Source organism: Rattus norvegicus, chromosome 20 (genome assembly GCF_021556685.1).
Source record: "Rattus norvegicus strain SHRSP/BbbUtx chromosome 20, alternate assembly SHRSP_T2T, whole genome shotgun sequence".
In the NCBI taxonomy this organism is placed as follows: domain Eukaryota; kingdom Metazoa; phylum Chordata; class Mammalia; order Rodentia; family Muridae; genus Rattus; species Rattus norvegicus.
Window position 1 is genome coordinate 33833689 of NC_141553.1, and position 15770 is coordinate 33849458.

Here is a 15770-nt window from a genome sequence, read left to right on the forward strand (position 1 = left end):
TTTGGCATTCACAGCTCCAATATAGAAATGTGTCCAGAGTCTGGATGTAGATGTTTACATCATTCTCGACATTCCGTAGTGGTAATAATAACCACACTGGGATAAGGACACTGGAGGAGTCAAACAGGGAGCTGTGACTTGAACTTGAAAGAGCACTAGGTTTTTCCAGGCAAAAAGGTTAACAAGTAGAAATGGCGTAATTATTACTACGGGAAGCAGTAGAGTCCTAACAGCTCCCCGGAAGTGACTGCTTATAAATTCCGAACTAAATTTTTCCTGAAGATTCCTGGAAAGGTGATTTTGAGGGACCTTATCCTATAGTTACACAAATAAGGGAACTACATTTCCATTAGGTGTGTCTGATTTCATAAATGGCTTTCTCTCTCTCTCTCTCTCTCTCTCTCTCTCTCTCTCTCTCTCTCTTTTGACATTATAATTTAGTTAAATTTTCCCCTCCCTTTCTTCCCTTTCAAACCCTCCCACACACCCCTGCGTCCCAAGGCTCTCTTTACGCTGTCCTAGAACTCACTGCATAGCCAGTGGCCTCAAACTCCAGCTTTCCTGCCGCCTCCGGGATGAGTAACTGAGGGAGTGTGCCACTGTGCTTACCTAGGAGAATCTAATCTTGTCAAGACAAGCTAGTAGAGTTCCTTCTCACATCCTTTGAGTTCTAATAGGGAAGAGTACGAACCACATATCTTATATTTCATTAGTGGTTGTGCTGAGGACCAAACCCTAAGTTTCATGCAGGCAGGACAAGCACCCCACCCCTTAGCTGCATCCCTAGCTTGTGTTTGTTGAGATGGTGTCTTGCTGTGTAGCTTAGGAGAGCCTGGAATGCAGATCCCCCTGCCTCCCTCAGCCTTTATACCCCAACGTGCTTGCATTTGAATTGCATGCTTATCCCAACAGGCTATTAAATGGTTTTGGTTTGTTGTTCGAGAGTGTTTCATGTATGTGTAGGTGGTTGATGGGAACTCAACCTACAGCCTCACACACACCAGGCAAGCACTCCGTTATGGAGGTACACTCAAATCCTGTGCCAGAAAGACATTCACATGAAAATCATATCGACTTTTATTGACTGCGTTGCAAACGTGTCCTCTGTAAAGTATATAGCAGCTAATTAAAAGGCAGGACACAAAGCTCTCCTATAAATGTCAGGAAAGCCATTCTCACCGACATGGCTACCTTAACAAGATCTGAGCACAGGTGACACTAATAGACATGCTCACACAGAAAGGGGAGATCCCACAGGTCCCCAAACCTGACAGAGAACTACAGACAACTAAACAGGAAGAAAGTCAGCCCTGAAAGTATATTCACACCAGTAACATTGTGGGGACTGAGAAGGTGGTATTTACATATTCAGGAATTCATAGCTAAAGCAATTAAAGAAAGAGAAGCCATGAATCTAAAAGACAGCAAGGTTGGGAAAGGGGGTGCGTGTGCATGAGAGGGGCTGAAGAGAGGAAACAGGGTGAGGAGATGATGTAATTATATGTTGGTTTCGAAAACAGAACAAACACATCCAACTCTGTAAACATCCTGAGATTAATCTGCTGTCCCTTGCAAATACGAGCCTGTGGAGAACAGAGGCAGGTGTTGCTCCATGCCTCTGGAGAAGAGCTTCCTAGAGAATAAGACATTTTTATGGGACGTCTTCAAACTTTTATAATTGATTGAATTTATTCTTTGACAATTGTACACAGAGAACTTGAGAGAGAGAGAGAGAGAGAGAGAGAGAGAGAGAGAGAGAGAGAGACTTATCACTCTCACCCCCACCCTCTTTTATTCCTATGCCACTCTTGTCTAACCATTGCACTTCCTTACGGATCTCTTTCTCACATTCTTGTCTATTCTATTTTTGTACTGTAACCTACGGCATTTATTGAGGGCCACCAAAGGTGTGACTGTAGGCTTGGGGCTCGCTGTTGGGGCCTAGTAGGCTCACCATTGGGTACCCAACTAAAGATAAAGATAAAGATCCCCTCACTTCCAACCTATGGGCGACTGGTGGTTCAGCAATAAGGGGGAGGCCCCCTTACCCATTCATGATTGGCGGTTCTTAGGGCCAGTTTTGGTAAGGCCCAGGATGAGTAACCACATCTGATGTGAATTCATGATTACAATTGTCTTAGTCGACAATGGATGGTGATTTGAATATGAATGGCCCCCATGAACCCCTGCACTTGAATGCTTAGCCAATAGGGAGTGGCGCTACTAAGAGGTGTGGCCTGGTTGGAGTAGGTGTGGGCTTGTTGGAGAAAGTGCGTCACCATGTGGGCAGGCTTTGAGGTCTCTTAGATGATCAAGCTAGGCTTAGTGTAGCTCAGTCTTTCCCATGCTACCGGAAGATCAAGGTGCAGAACTCTCAGCTCATTCTCCAGCACCCTGTCTGCCTGCAGGAGACCATCCTTCCCACTATGATGTTAATAGACTGAACCTCTGAACTGTAAGCCAGCCTCAATGAAATATTTTCCTTGTAAAGGATTGCTATGGTCACGGTGTCCAGTCGCAGCAATAAATCCCTAACTGAAACACAATCTCTGTGTGCAGCAAATGGCATTTCACATCCCTTCTTCCCATCTTCCCTCTCTTACACACATCCCACCCCCTCTTCTGCAGTGTTTCAGGGCTTAGAGAGGGCAGCACAAATGCTTTGTTTAAAACTAAGCTTTCAAAACTTATTCACCAATCATTCACTACAAAGACAGACTTTTTTTTTTTTTTTTTTTTTTTTTTTTTGGTTCTTTTTCTTTTTTTCGGAGCTGAGGACCGGACCCAGGGCCTTGCGCTTGCCAGGCAAGCGCTCTACCGCTGAGCTAAATCCCCAACCCCCAAAGACAGACTTCTATGACTAAAGCTGAGAGTAGCTTATCCCAAGCCCAGGTGTGACATAACTCTATAGACATTAATCAGGGAAGTCCGCCAAACCCCATAAAATGATAGAGGCTTTTCTCGGGTCTCTTGGTTGGCCTCAGAACTAGAAGATATGACTCAGGTTAGTGGTAGAGAGAACTCAGGTTAGAGCTGAGCTGGAGTCTTCCTCCCTACAGTATAGCTTTTCTTTCTGTTTTTTGTTTGTTTGTTTGTTTGTTTGTTGTTTTTTTCCGGAGCTGAGGACCGAACCCAGGGCCTGGCACTTAGCCAGGCAAGCGCTCTACCACTGAGCTAAATCCCCAACCCCTTACAGTATAGCTTTTAAAGAGCCAGAGTGGAATTCAAGCTAAGTTCGCTAAGGCATCAGTCTTTACCAGCTGTGACCCCTGTGAGCACAACACCAACCTATCAGACGCCTTGTACCCGCCTGTGCATAATTGGATGGTTGCTATGGAGGTAACAAACTACACTCTGATTGGACCCAAAGCCTGCTCCATAGGAGGAAATCCACGCCTGGTACTTTTAAACCCTGATAATAAGCCATGCTTGGGCAGGTCGTAGGTCCAAGGCAGGGACTTATCACTTGTTTAAACTGACATTTAAATATTAATATAAATATAAAATTGACATTGAATTAACTAGGTTTAATTACTATGTCAATTAAAATTAATATAATTATACATCGGCATTAAATAGTAAGTTGACATAGCATCAACCTGCTTAGTAAACATCTGTGTCTACACCCGTGGGCAAAAGTGACAGGCTCCTCTGTAAGGGTGACGAGATTCAAGAGCCAGAGTTACCTGTGTTGCCGAAGAACCTCGCCGCATTGACTGTGCTTTCAAAAGCGCTGTGTGGAAAAGTAATGTTTAATTTTTCATGATAACATTTCCTTTTGTTTGGTTTTCCCCAGTGGCTTCATATCTATACTGAACATCTATTCCAAATGTTTTACACAGGAAGCGGAGACCGGAGCTAAAACAAACCCCACACCCTTCTCTATGGCAGCCTAGTCAAAAAAAAAAAAAAAAAAGTAAACCTTCTCTGCTATGACAAGTCTCCCCAGCTCACATTGGGAAAGTCGACCTTCTATTTACATGCAGTGTTTGTTCCTTGTGATCTTGGTTTTCATTATTGTATCTTAAGAAGGATGCATGAAATAAACCACTGAACTGAGAACGGGACTCCCGTTGAAGGAATCAGAGAAAGGATTGAAAGAGCTGAAGGGGCTCGAGACTCCATATGAATAACAATGCCAACCAACCAGAGCTTCCAGGGACTAAGCCACTACCCAAAGACTACACATGGACTGACCCTGGGCTCCAACCTCATAGGTAGCAATGAATATCCTAGTAAGGGCACCAGTGGAAGGGGAAGCCCTGGGTCCTGCCAAGGCTGGACTCCCAGTGAACGTGATTGTTGGGGGGAGGGTGGTAATGGGGGGAGGGTGGGGGGGAACACCCATAAAGAAGGGGAGGGGGAGAGGTTAGGGGGATGTTGGCCTGGAAACTGGGAAAGGGAATAACATTTGAAATGTAAATAAGAAATACCTAATTTAATAAAGATGGGGAAAAAGGATGCATGAACCCTAGCAATATTTTGAAGCTGCATCAAACTCTTGTAGGGCTGAGTGAAATAAAACGTTCAGTTTTGTTTCTTCCTACATGGCTCCCCGTAGGGCTGCCCAGCCTCTTTCTGCCTTGGTGCTGCAGCTTCTCTTCTCCCTGAAGACAGTAACCCGTGACCCCATGATCTCACAGAACACAGTGAGACACTCTGGGTGCCTCCTTGTTTCCTTTAAGTTGGATTTCAATGGAACTCAGAACCGTTTACTTTGTTAAAAAAGAAACGAACCCTGACCTTAACAGGTACCACCGCGCTAATTACTTCCAGTGTTATACATTGCCTGTGAAGGCATGTTTTATAGGTCATTTCTATACTGAAGAGAAAATTTTTATCTACCTAGTTATAACGGTAATTTTTCTCTTGATTTTAGGAATATAGTAGGAAGAAGGGCTAGAGGTGCGGCTCGGTGACAACGCAGATGCTCAGAAGCAAGAGTCTAAGAGACAGAAAACAGGGAAGGCAGACAGGCAGGACAGGAAAAAAGGAAAAGGGGGAGGGGAGGGGGAGGAGGGGAGAGGAGGGGAGAGGAAGAGAAGGGAGGGAAGGCGAGGGGAGGAGAGAGGAGGAGATGAGAGAGGAGGGGAGAGGAGAGGAGCAGAGGGGAAGAGAGGGGAGAGGAAGAAAGGAGAGGGGAGAGAAGGGGAGGGGAGGAGAAGGGAGAGGAGGGGGTTCAGCAGGCAGGAAAAACAATGTAACACAAATTGCAGTTAAACAAAGTAGAAGGTTGACCAATTAAAATATGATCCTTAAAACACTCAACTGTCCTTAAACCAAACCGAATAATCTGTCTTCAATTAAGCCAAAGTAAACTATTTCTTGAACTTCAGACATTTTCTTTGTTTTCTGAACGAGAGTCTCACCATGCACAGCTTTAACTCACTGTGTAGCCCAGGCTGGCCTGAAACTCACATCCTACTATGCTCGCTCCTGAGAGCTTATTGCCAGTGTTTCCCACCAATCCTGGCTCAAACACTTTCCCTGAGCAAATACTGCAACAAGTCACGTTGATTTCACCAGTTAGCTAACAAAATATTTACATGGCTTCGAGTGAAATACTTCCTTGATAAAATATTCTTGTGCACATTTAAACGGAATTTTTAAAATGTGTTCAAAGTATAAATCATACTTGTCCTGCCTATGAACATAACTGGTGTGCCGGTTCTGATGACAGTGGTGCATTAGAAGAAACATTTTGAGGCTTTCTTTGGCTCTTTGAAGTTTAGAAATTGACATGCTAAAAACTAAAGTTTTTCTTGTCTTCTAACATGTTCCTGCCCTGTTCTCCAGGACTGTAATTATTCTCTGAGGTCACAAATGAATCAAATTCAAAGAAAAAAAAAATGGTGGATGACTGGAGAAAATAGTCACAAACAGGAAGAAGTGAGAATCAGAACAGTAAAAGGAGGTAATGGAAGGATGTTCTGAAAACAGTTGACAAAGGTTGAAAAAGGTGGAGGGAAAGCAGGTGAAAAAGGTGGTAAAGGGATCTAACCAACCCATGAAACCCGGAAAGACTATGTGGGGAGTGGTGGAAAGTGGGTGATCCAGAAAAGAGAATTGGGAAAGGAACAAAGACTAAGTCAACCTGTTCCCAAGTGGGCCACTGGGTGATCCTGGAGGCTGGGGCAGTTTGGGGCAGTTTGTTGCCAGCCAAGCTAAGGGAATGGCGGGGGGGGGGGGGGGGGGGGGGCACATGACCACAGGGCGCACAAGGGTCTGTGGACAAACAGGGTCCGTATGCTGAGATTTCTGCTCTAAACTTAGAAAATAAGTGTGTATGTTAGGAAAAATTGAGGTCTGTTTTAAATAAGCAATTTAAATACTCTGTGTGTGTGTGTGTGTGTGTGTGTGTGTGTGTGTGTGTGTGTGTGTGTGTGTGTATGCACGCGCGCACGCGCGCGCGCGCGCGCGCGAATGTGTTTCAGGACAACTTGAAGTCAGTCCTCTGCTTCAACTCCTTCCACCATGTGAGCCCCGGGGATTGAACTTGGGCCGGCAGGTCTGGCAGCGGACACATCCAACTCATCTCTAACCTGTCCCACTTGAAGTTCTTCTAAAGTTCCAACATTGTGAGCGCATCATTTAAGGAGTTGCGGCAGTGTCGCTGCGTCGTGTGACCATTGCCGCGGTCTATGCTGGACCGTTTCCATGGTCCCTGAAAGGTCCCCTTGTCCTTTTACAATTCCTCTCTGTTCCTACTCCCAGCCCCAGACAATCCCTACTCCGTTCCCTCCATATATAGATTTCTTTTTCTGGACGTTTCGCATAAGTAGAATCGCGCAATATCTGCTTCCCCATTTGGATTCCCTCACTCAGCTTTTTGTTTAAAGATAGTGCCTTGCTATGTAGCCCTGGCAAAGTAGAATTCACTGTGGAGAGCAGGTTGGTCTCAGACTTGTGAATCTCCTACCTCTGCCTCCAAAGTGCTGTGATTACAGGCGTGAGCCAACCGTGCCGGGCTGTCATTAACCGTGTTCATCCCTGTGTTACACACCCCTGTATTTCTTCTTCTTGCTGGGTATGGTTTCCATTATCTGAATACAGGCTTAACACTGGTTTTGCATTTCCATTTATTGGTGATGGGTATGTCTGTTGGCTCTGAGGTTTTTTGTTTGTTTGTTTGTTTGTTTTTTGGGTTTTTTTTTTTTTGCTACGTTGAATAAGGGCAACAAAAATAGGTGGGTGAGGTCTCTGTGCGACATTTACTGGCTTTTAGATCAAAATCTGAACTGGAAGGGGTGTCAATTTATATAAAAATGCAAAAATGTTTCTAGTGTTTGCGACTCTAGAATCCAAGTTTACAGACGGGGGTGGGGGGGCTTTTGAACAAGAGAACTCTGAATCATGTTCTCTTTGCACATGTCCCAGTGTCTCCCCACTATGCCCCTGCTGTAGCTCCTAAGGCCAGGCCTGTCAGAATCTTGGGAGATGCTTCCTTCCAGTCCCTTCCACTCCACTTCCTCAACTTCTCTCATGTTGAGCTGGTCAGTCCTCAAACATTGGTTTGTCCTAACCCCAGGATCTTAGACAGGCTATTCCCACAGCCAAGAATTCCTTTCCTGATCTTTACTCAGCTCATTGGTCTCCGTTCAGGTCTTTCTTGAAATGCTGTTAATGTAAGTCATTAAAAGCTAGCGGGTCTGAAAGAGTGGCCATGTTTCTCTCACCATTACCTTACCTTATATGTTTGCTGCACTTGTCACAGAAGAATATGTCTTTGGTCATCTCTAAGCAGAATGTAAAATCAAAGAGGTAGGCACTTTTATCTTTTTTCCCTTCCTTTCTGCAGAATTTCACACTCGGGCAAATGCTCATTAAATCTGCTGAACTGATACAGAACTTAATAACTCAATATCAGAATTGCCCTCACATGTGATTGATGTGGGGGGTTCTCAGAGCCACACTACTGTTCATTCAGTGGCCGCAGTCCCATGCTATCTGCTACAGTCTAGAGTCCCAAGAGCTCCAATTCACTGTACTGACAGATGGCTGCAAGCTAATTGTGCCCTCTGCCTTGGGCCTCTCCCGTGCCCTTGTGTTCTCTCTCTGTCTGTCTCTCTCTGTCTCTGTCTCTGTCTCTGTCTCTCTGTGTGTGTGTGTGTCTGTGTGTGTGTCTATGTCTATGTCTGTGTCTGTGTCTGTGTCTATCTCTGTCTCTGTCTCTGTCTCTGTGTGTGTGTGTGTGTGTCAGAGCCATGCTCTGTGTGTGTGTGTGTGTGTCAGTGTGTGTCAGAGCCATGCTCTGTCTGTGTGTGTGTGTGTGTGTCAGAGACATGCTCTGTCTCTGTGTGTGTGTGTGTGTCAGAGCCATGCTGTGTGTGTGTGTGTGTGTGTGTGTGTCAGAGCCATGCTCCTGTTCCCCATGACAAACCAAGAACATGGGAGTCCTGCTTCGTCTCTGTATAGAAAGCCCAGTTCCCCTTTTAGCAAACAGTCATTCCCTTTTGATTGCCATCCTTTCTCCTGATTCACTCTTCCAGTGTTCTACTTCCTCTTTTTTAGCAACCACCTCTTTAAAACACAGCCTCCGGCCGCCTCTCAGCCTCCGCTTTTAGGGGAAGCCAGAGTAAATCTGTAATTTTTGTGTTTTGATTTCATTATTAAACTTACGCGAAATTACCCAGATCTCCAACTTCATGGCAAAGAAAAGAACATGCATGTAACTTCACAAACTGCTCTGTAAACTTTTATTATATTTGTGTGTGTGTGTGTGTGTGTGTGTGTGGGTGGGTGTGTGTGTGTGTGTGTGTAGAGGTCAAAGATCGAACAATAATTTACATGAGGAGTCTGTCTTGCCTTCTACCATGTAGGTTCTGGGACTGGAACTCAAGGTCGTGAGGTCTTTTAACACCCAGACATCTTGTTGAATCCCATATAGTAGTATTTTATTGCTTATTTGGTAGGGAAATCTGACACTCATTTGGAGATTCTCCTGTTTTTCAAACTTTTAAATTCTCAACTGTTGATTTAAGTTGTTTGGGGAGGAAACCAGTCTCAAAACTCTTAATAATAGAAAATTCTATTTATACAATGGGTCAGGAAACAAATTTAAGTAGTTCTTGGTGTCATTTGATTTCTTGCGGGGCAGAGAAATCTAGAAATTCACTACAGTGCTAACATGAGCACCATGATATTTTGGATGGACGTGCCCACAGGCTCATAAGGAGTCTCTATTAGTAGGTGAAGCCTTGTTGGAGGAGGTGTGGTGTTGATAGAGTAGGTGTGGCTTTGTTGTGTCACTGTGGGAGTGAGTTTTGAGACCGACTATACAAAGCTCACAATCTCCTACTGCTGTCGGCCAATCTGGTTGTAGAACTCTCAGCTCCTTTTCCACACGTATCTATCTTCCTGCATGCTGCCGTACTTCCTACCACAGCAGTCATGAACTAAACCTCTGAAACTGTAAGCCAGCCCCAGCTAAATGTCTATATAAGAGTTGTCCTGGTCACGGTGTTTCTTCACAGCAATAGAAAAACCTAAGACAGCAACTCACATGTGCTTATGACTATGTCTGTTTGTTTTATAGTTCATGCTGAGACTTGTGACAAGAGACTTCCAAAGAAACAGACTATGAGAACATTTATTCATATATATATTTCATATACATACATATATGTATATATATACATATATAATATTTACTATTTATTTACTTGTGTGAGGCACTTGTATTCCATAGCATGCCTATAGAGGTCAGAGAACAAGCCACCCACACTTCATGCCAAGAACTGGGTTCTAGGAATTAAATTCAGGTCATCAGACTTGGAAGCAAAGCCGTTGCCCATTGAGCCATCTCACAGCCCTCTGTGTGGTCCTTGTCCCAGGTATATCTACATTCTGGTCCTTTCCCACTGCCTACTGCTTTGTTCTTATTCCCTTAGAGAGACCTCTTCCTCCTCCTTCTCCTCCTTCTCCTCCTTCTCCTCCTTCTCCTCCTTCTCCTCCTTCTCCTCCTCCTCCTCCTCCTCCTCCTCCTCTTCCTCCTCCTTCTTCTTCCTCCCTACCCTTGGAATTTTTGAAGCCAAGTCTCACCAGAGCATGTAGTTCTCAACCTGTGGGACTCAACATCTTTGACAACCTCCTATCTCTAAAAATACTTACATTATGATTCACAACAGCAAAATTACAGTTATGAAGTAGCAATGAAATGAACTTTGTGGTTTGGGTTACCACAACATGAGGAAGTGCATTAGAAAGGTTGAGAACCACTGCTGTAGAAGCTGTCTGAAAGTCACTGTGTAGACCAGGCTAGACTTGAATTCCTGATCCTCCTGTTTAGCTTCCACATTTCTGGAAAGACAGGCATGAGCTGCAGCACACAGCTAAAGGCAATCTTAATGATGAAGTGATCTGTGAGTGTGAAACAATGTCTCAGCGTGCTCTGGGTAAATTCTTGTCTCTGTCTAATATGTTGATGATGGCAAATGTATCAGGTTTGACTAATTGTGGTTTGCTTGGCCCAGGGAGTGGCCCTAGTAAGAGGTTTGACCTTGTTGGAGTAGGTGTGGCCTTGTTAGAGGAATTGTGTCACTATGGGGATGGGCTTTGAGAGAGCTTCCTCCTAGCTGCCTGAGAGTCAGTATCTCTTAGCTGCAGTCAGATCAAGATGTAGAACTCTCACCTCCTCCAGCACCATGTCTGCCTGGATGCTGCCATACTTCCTCCCGTGATGATAATGGGCTGAACTGCTGAATCTATAAGCCAGCCCCAAATAAATGTCCTTTATAAGAGTTGCCTTGGTCATAGTATCTCTTCACAGTAGTAAAACCTTGAGGTACTAATTCCAATATTTTACTATTTGTTTTGTTTTTGTTCTCCTCAGGTCTCATGCAGTCTGCATCTGATGTACATCCTCATTCTCTACTTTTATTTCCTTGTCTGCCAAAGGAACCCTGGGAATATCATAATAAATTGAATCTGTTCAGCCTTCTACATTCTGAGACACTTTTTGTTCCCAACGGTACAATTAAGCTAAAGGGGGATTGGTCCAGGTTGCCACACTTGGCCAACCACACTAATTTTAAGAAACGGTTTTATTACCATCAGGAATTTTAGGACTGCTGTCTGTGGACATAAATCCCAGATGGTTGGCTTTCTAAGTCAGCTTCTCTAGGGTGGGATCTAGCAACTCTTGATATTGTTGGTCTTGGGATCACCTTTTGAAAACCATTGGCTGGGCATCTGTGTCATGGTCCATAGGACATCATTTCCATTTTGCAATTTGGCTTATAGTTGCCACTGTTTCTTCTGAGGAGGAGTGGCGTGGAAACTTTACTGCTCATTCACTGTAGAATATATTTTAGATCAGAAGTACCATGTCAAGATACCATGACAAGGTCTTGTCATCCAAACTGGGACAGTGTTGAGAAGGATGGAACTACTATTACACCACAGTAGCAGCAGTAAACGGGGACTGTCTGGGACCAACTGGAACAGTCGCCATTTATATGAGGTGTTTAGTGTGTTTAGAATGGTTATGCATATCAGAGAGGAAAATAAAATCCAAATCTGGAAAAAAATTCCAATATAGTAGGACAATTTTTGCTTTTCTATAATTATGGGAAGCCAATAAATTAACCCATTATTCCGACTGGCTGGTCCCCTGGACTGTGATACTGTATTAAAGGTTCATGATTTACAGCTGGTCACTCAGCAGTGATAATAGGAAGGGCAAGTTCATACTGTTGAGCCCATGAGCCATCCACATCTCAGTAGCTGTAAAAGGTTGTGAGTGAGCTTTGGGGGGAGTAAGGGCATCTGTGCATTGTGCTTACCAAGTACTGATGATCTCTCTCTCTCTCTCTCTCTCTCTCTCTCTCTCTCTCTCTCTCTGTGCGTGTGTGTGTGTGTGTGTGTGTGTGTGTGTGTGTGTGTGTGTGTGTGTGTGTGGAGAGAGAGAGAGAGAGAATTCAGCAGTTCATTTGAGCAATAGTTCGTGACTCATAGCAGGGAGTCCTCAGACAGCGTCTCAAGATGCAGCCAACTAGATTACTCAAGTTCTTCCCATCTTTTTGCTTTGCCATCTTGAATGTCTCATCGTATTTTATCTCATAGTTGCAGGATGCTACTGTTCTTCCTGTCAGCACGTCTTCACACAGGCACAGCTAAAGGCTGAGGTAAGTCCTTCCTATGTTCACTTTAATAACTAGAGACATTCATGGGAATGAAACTTGATGGTGCACTACCAGTCACAGGATGTGAGGGACTGGGACGAAAGGTCATAGTCACAGGTCATAGTGCAAGGGCAGCCTGGACTGCAGGGTGAGTCTGTAGTGAAAGTCACCGCAGCATGGTTCAGTTTTTGAGATCCTAGTTACAGCTTCTGCCACCTCTTGTCTCAAATCCTCTTATTCTCTAAGTTCATGACAATTCAACAAAACCATTTGTGACACCTGTCATACTGTGTCTCCTTTCAGGAAAAAAAAAAAAAAGCAAAGATGAGGTGTCACTCCATGTTCTACCTACAGGAAGAATTTCAGTCCTCAGTGGAGCAGAAGAGAACTGAGTCAGACCGCTGCAATCTTCTCTCTCTCTCTCTCTCTCTCTCTCTCTCTCTCTCTCTCTCTCTCTCTCTCTCCCTTCCTCCCTCCCTCCCTCCCTCCCTCCCTCCCTCTCTCCCTCCCTTCCTCTCTCTCTCTCTCTCTCTCTCTCTCTCTCTCTCTCTCTCTCTCTCTCTCTCTCTCAGTTCCTGCTTACTACACAAAGCTATAAGCTATGCTAGGTCATTCTTCTCCTTCAGTTAACTGACACGGAAGAAGTATTCGTGAGGAGTCAGTAGTTGCATAAGGGACAAGAGCGGCATGCCCAGAAACCTGAGCAAGATGAGCCATGAGCATGAAACCTGAGCTTGCCAGACAAGCTAGATGCCCTTACTCATATACTGTTTCCATTTTAGATGCGCCTGGCTTTGCAACCAGGTGGATTAGATAGCATCCCACGTATGCCAGGCAGATTATGTTTCCTGGTTGCCTGGTTTTATCAGGTCCCATAGTTAGGAGCTGTTCCACCAAAGAGCGACTGCTCGGTGAAGAAGGGTTGGCTGTGCTCTAACACACTGGTGCTTTCCCAAGCAGAGGCTGTGGGTACTGTGTTTCCACCTTCTCATTTAGCCTTTGAAGGCCGTGAGAGCTATATGGGATGGTTATAGCTTGAACAATCTAAATAGCCTTTCTCTGAGGCCCAAAGCTGTCAGGTCACTGGAGAGAATAGCTGAGGGTCAGAAACAGTTAAACGTGTCATTTCCAAAGTCCAAAAAGAACATCATCCATAGTTTCTAGATTTGGAAACAAACTGCCCTTGACATTGGAGAGGTTCAATGCATGTCATACAACACAACACCCCCCAAGAAAATTCACTGTATTTCCATGGGTTTATTTTTCCCTTTCTGACGCTCCTGGTCTTAATCTAAAAATAACAGCCTCCTCCTGCTGTCTGATCTCATCAGCACATTCTTCTCCGTGCAGCCAGGATGAAGGGACAACCAATTCCTGTAGCACAAAGCACAGAGAGTTGACATAAGCTTAAGTTGAAGAATGCATTTCTATTCTCGAAAGCAAAAGCGAACTGCTTCTGATGTTTGTTTCTCTGTTTACAGAAGCAGCGAGAAAGAAAAGAAAAAAAGGATTGCCCTTCTAAAAGCTGCGATCAGTATTTGCGTGTGCAGAGCACTTTGGGTAAGGGACCGTCATTTGAAGATCTACGTATTTGAAGAACAAACTTCTTTTCGGCTGGGACCACAGTGGTCCCCTGGAATTTTCTTAAGGTTCACCGTTGCCCCTCAGGCAATTATGGGGGACAGCACCAGAAGTATACCATGACTGTCCTCCAAGATTTCCCAGGGAGGGACTGAAAAATACAACAGTGATTTTGTTTGTGTTTGCGTGCATGCATAGGTGTGTTTACATATTTCTGTGTGACTGATTGTACACATACGTGTATATACGTGTGGAGGCCAGAGAACAACCCGGGGTGCTTAGATGCTCCCTGCTTCGTTTATTTGTTTGTTTGGGTTGATTTTGGTTTTGGGTTTTGTTTTGTTGCTCACAGTATCTCTGTCCTGTGTGTAAGTCAGCTAGTCAACTGGGGCGGCCACCCAGCTAGCCGCAGGAGTCTCCATCTCTCCTTCTCCAGTGCTACGATCATCACACCCAGCTTTTTACACTTGCGTTAGGCATCACACTTGGGACTATATGCTTGTGTGTCAAGCAGTCATTTAACTAACCCATCTCCTCATTTCCACAGTGATGTTTATACTGAAGTGATTCAGAGGCATTGAGCTAGGAGTAAATGTAAGGGCGTCCTAGGCGTGGGAAGCTTAGCAGAGCCCAGCCAGTAAGGCAGGTTAAAAATGAACTGATGTGTGTGTGCCTTTCATCCGAGGATCCGAGATAGCTCCTAGGCGGGTGTGCACCTGCGACACAGGAAGCCCAAAGTAGTGTAGTTAAAACTACCCTCTACAGAAGTATGACAGAGTGCCCCTGGATCCACTGCCTTGTCTGTGAGGTTGAGCTCTTGAACCTTCCTTAAGTTGTTTTTACCATGATGGCTGTGTTAGGCTTCAGTATATTGGTGATGTCAGAATCCTGTTATTGATCGAGGTCATTTATCCCAATATTGTGCCCAGATACAAGGGCAAATAATGTGGTAATAATGATTCAGGGATGTTTTATAATAATCTGGTAATGTAGTCTTTTCATAATATTATTTGGCTTTTAAGCACCACATTGTCCCAAGAACCATGTGGAAAATTGTAACCTGGACCAGTTGGACCTTCCTCTTAGCCTGGAATGCCAGAACAACTTATGGCATTAAAGTGACAAGAGTATTAAGATACAAACTTAGGCGCTTGCAAAAGTATCACTGGCAAGCCAGCAAGGCAGACTTAAGAGGCCAGCACCAGAGCCTACGGAGTTCAAGAACCACTACTCCTGGAGTGATTTTTAGTATGCAAATAAATTATGTCTACCTATTTTGATCATTCTTAGCTGCATCATTTAAAGAAGCCTTCCAGAGTGGTTTGAGGACTATGTCATTTTGAATATCACGCCAGTTGCTCTACCACAATTGCTATGGACAACAGGTTGACCTTCACTGACAAGGAGGTGCTGCGTTTCCCACCCTATTACAAATATTGATACAGGGAGATCTTCCAACCACAGACTACAGGGAAGGGAACTCCAACCTAGGAAAAATAACTCTGACAGAGCTTTTGAAAGAACCTGGGCCTCACCTGCACCAACGCAAGTCACAAGCTTTTGGTATAGAAATTGTTTCGATTATTTTTTCCTCCTTCTCCAGGCAGAAGAAAATTTGAGGATAGATTAAATTTTCACATATGATAACCTCACCCAGTCTGCCTTCATCAACTTTTAAATTTTTTTTCTTATATTATAATAAGAAATGTGTGGCTTCTCTGGCTCCTATATATATAGAATGGGCACAATGAACACAGTTCAAGGATTTAAACAACTTCCAATTTAAAGATTTAAAGAAAGAATTTAAACAACTTCCAACTGCTTAAACTAGAACATTAAATCTGTAATCTCTGGGATCCATCTTGACAAACTCTATCTGGCTGTGTTCTAGCTGTGTTCTTCTTTCCTTGGTCCTATACTCTCAAAACCCCTAGCCACATATATTCTTCATGTTTCACCTATATAAATTAGTAATTTTTCAGATTGCTTCAGTGAGCGATCTTCTAAGCCATATGGAGATCTGACTCTGCTGACCGGTTGGGTGATCTTCTGAGATGGTGCATGTGA

The 15770-nt window shown here is 44.2% G+C and overlaps 2 protein-coding genes across 3 annotated transcripts in view; one reads left to right on the forward strand and one right to left on the reverse strand.

The window, feature by feature from the left end:
• Positions 1–15770, reverse strand: part of Cep85l (centrosomal protein 85-like) — a 177692-nt gene that overhangs the window by 150362 nt on the left and 11560 nt on the right. The window lies entirely within an intron of this gene.
• Positions 10201–14984, forward strand: LOC147998649 (uncharacterized). Its single transcript, XM_087598708.1, has 4 exons — positions 10201–10394; positions 10832–10969; positions 12064–12125; positions 13604–14984. The coding sequence occupies exons 1-4, from the start codon at positions 10376–10378 to the stop codon at positions 13715–13717; spliced, it is 333 nt and encodes a 110-aa protein (XP_087454834.1). The 5' UTR covers positions 10201–10375; the 3' UTR covers positions 13718–14984.

Excerpts from the sequence above, each read along its gene's own strand:
- LOC147998649 (XM_087598708.1), top strand. Across the intron at positions 10,970-12,063 it reads GACACTTTTTGTTCCCAACG|TTGCAGGATGCTACTGTTCT; the intron begins GTACAATTAAGC and ends TTTATCTCATAG. Across the intron at positions 12,126-13,603 it reads AGGCACAGCTAAAGGCTGAG|AAGCAGCGAGAAAGAAAAGA; the intron begins GTAAGTCCTTCC and ends CTCTGTTTACAG.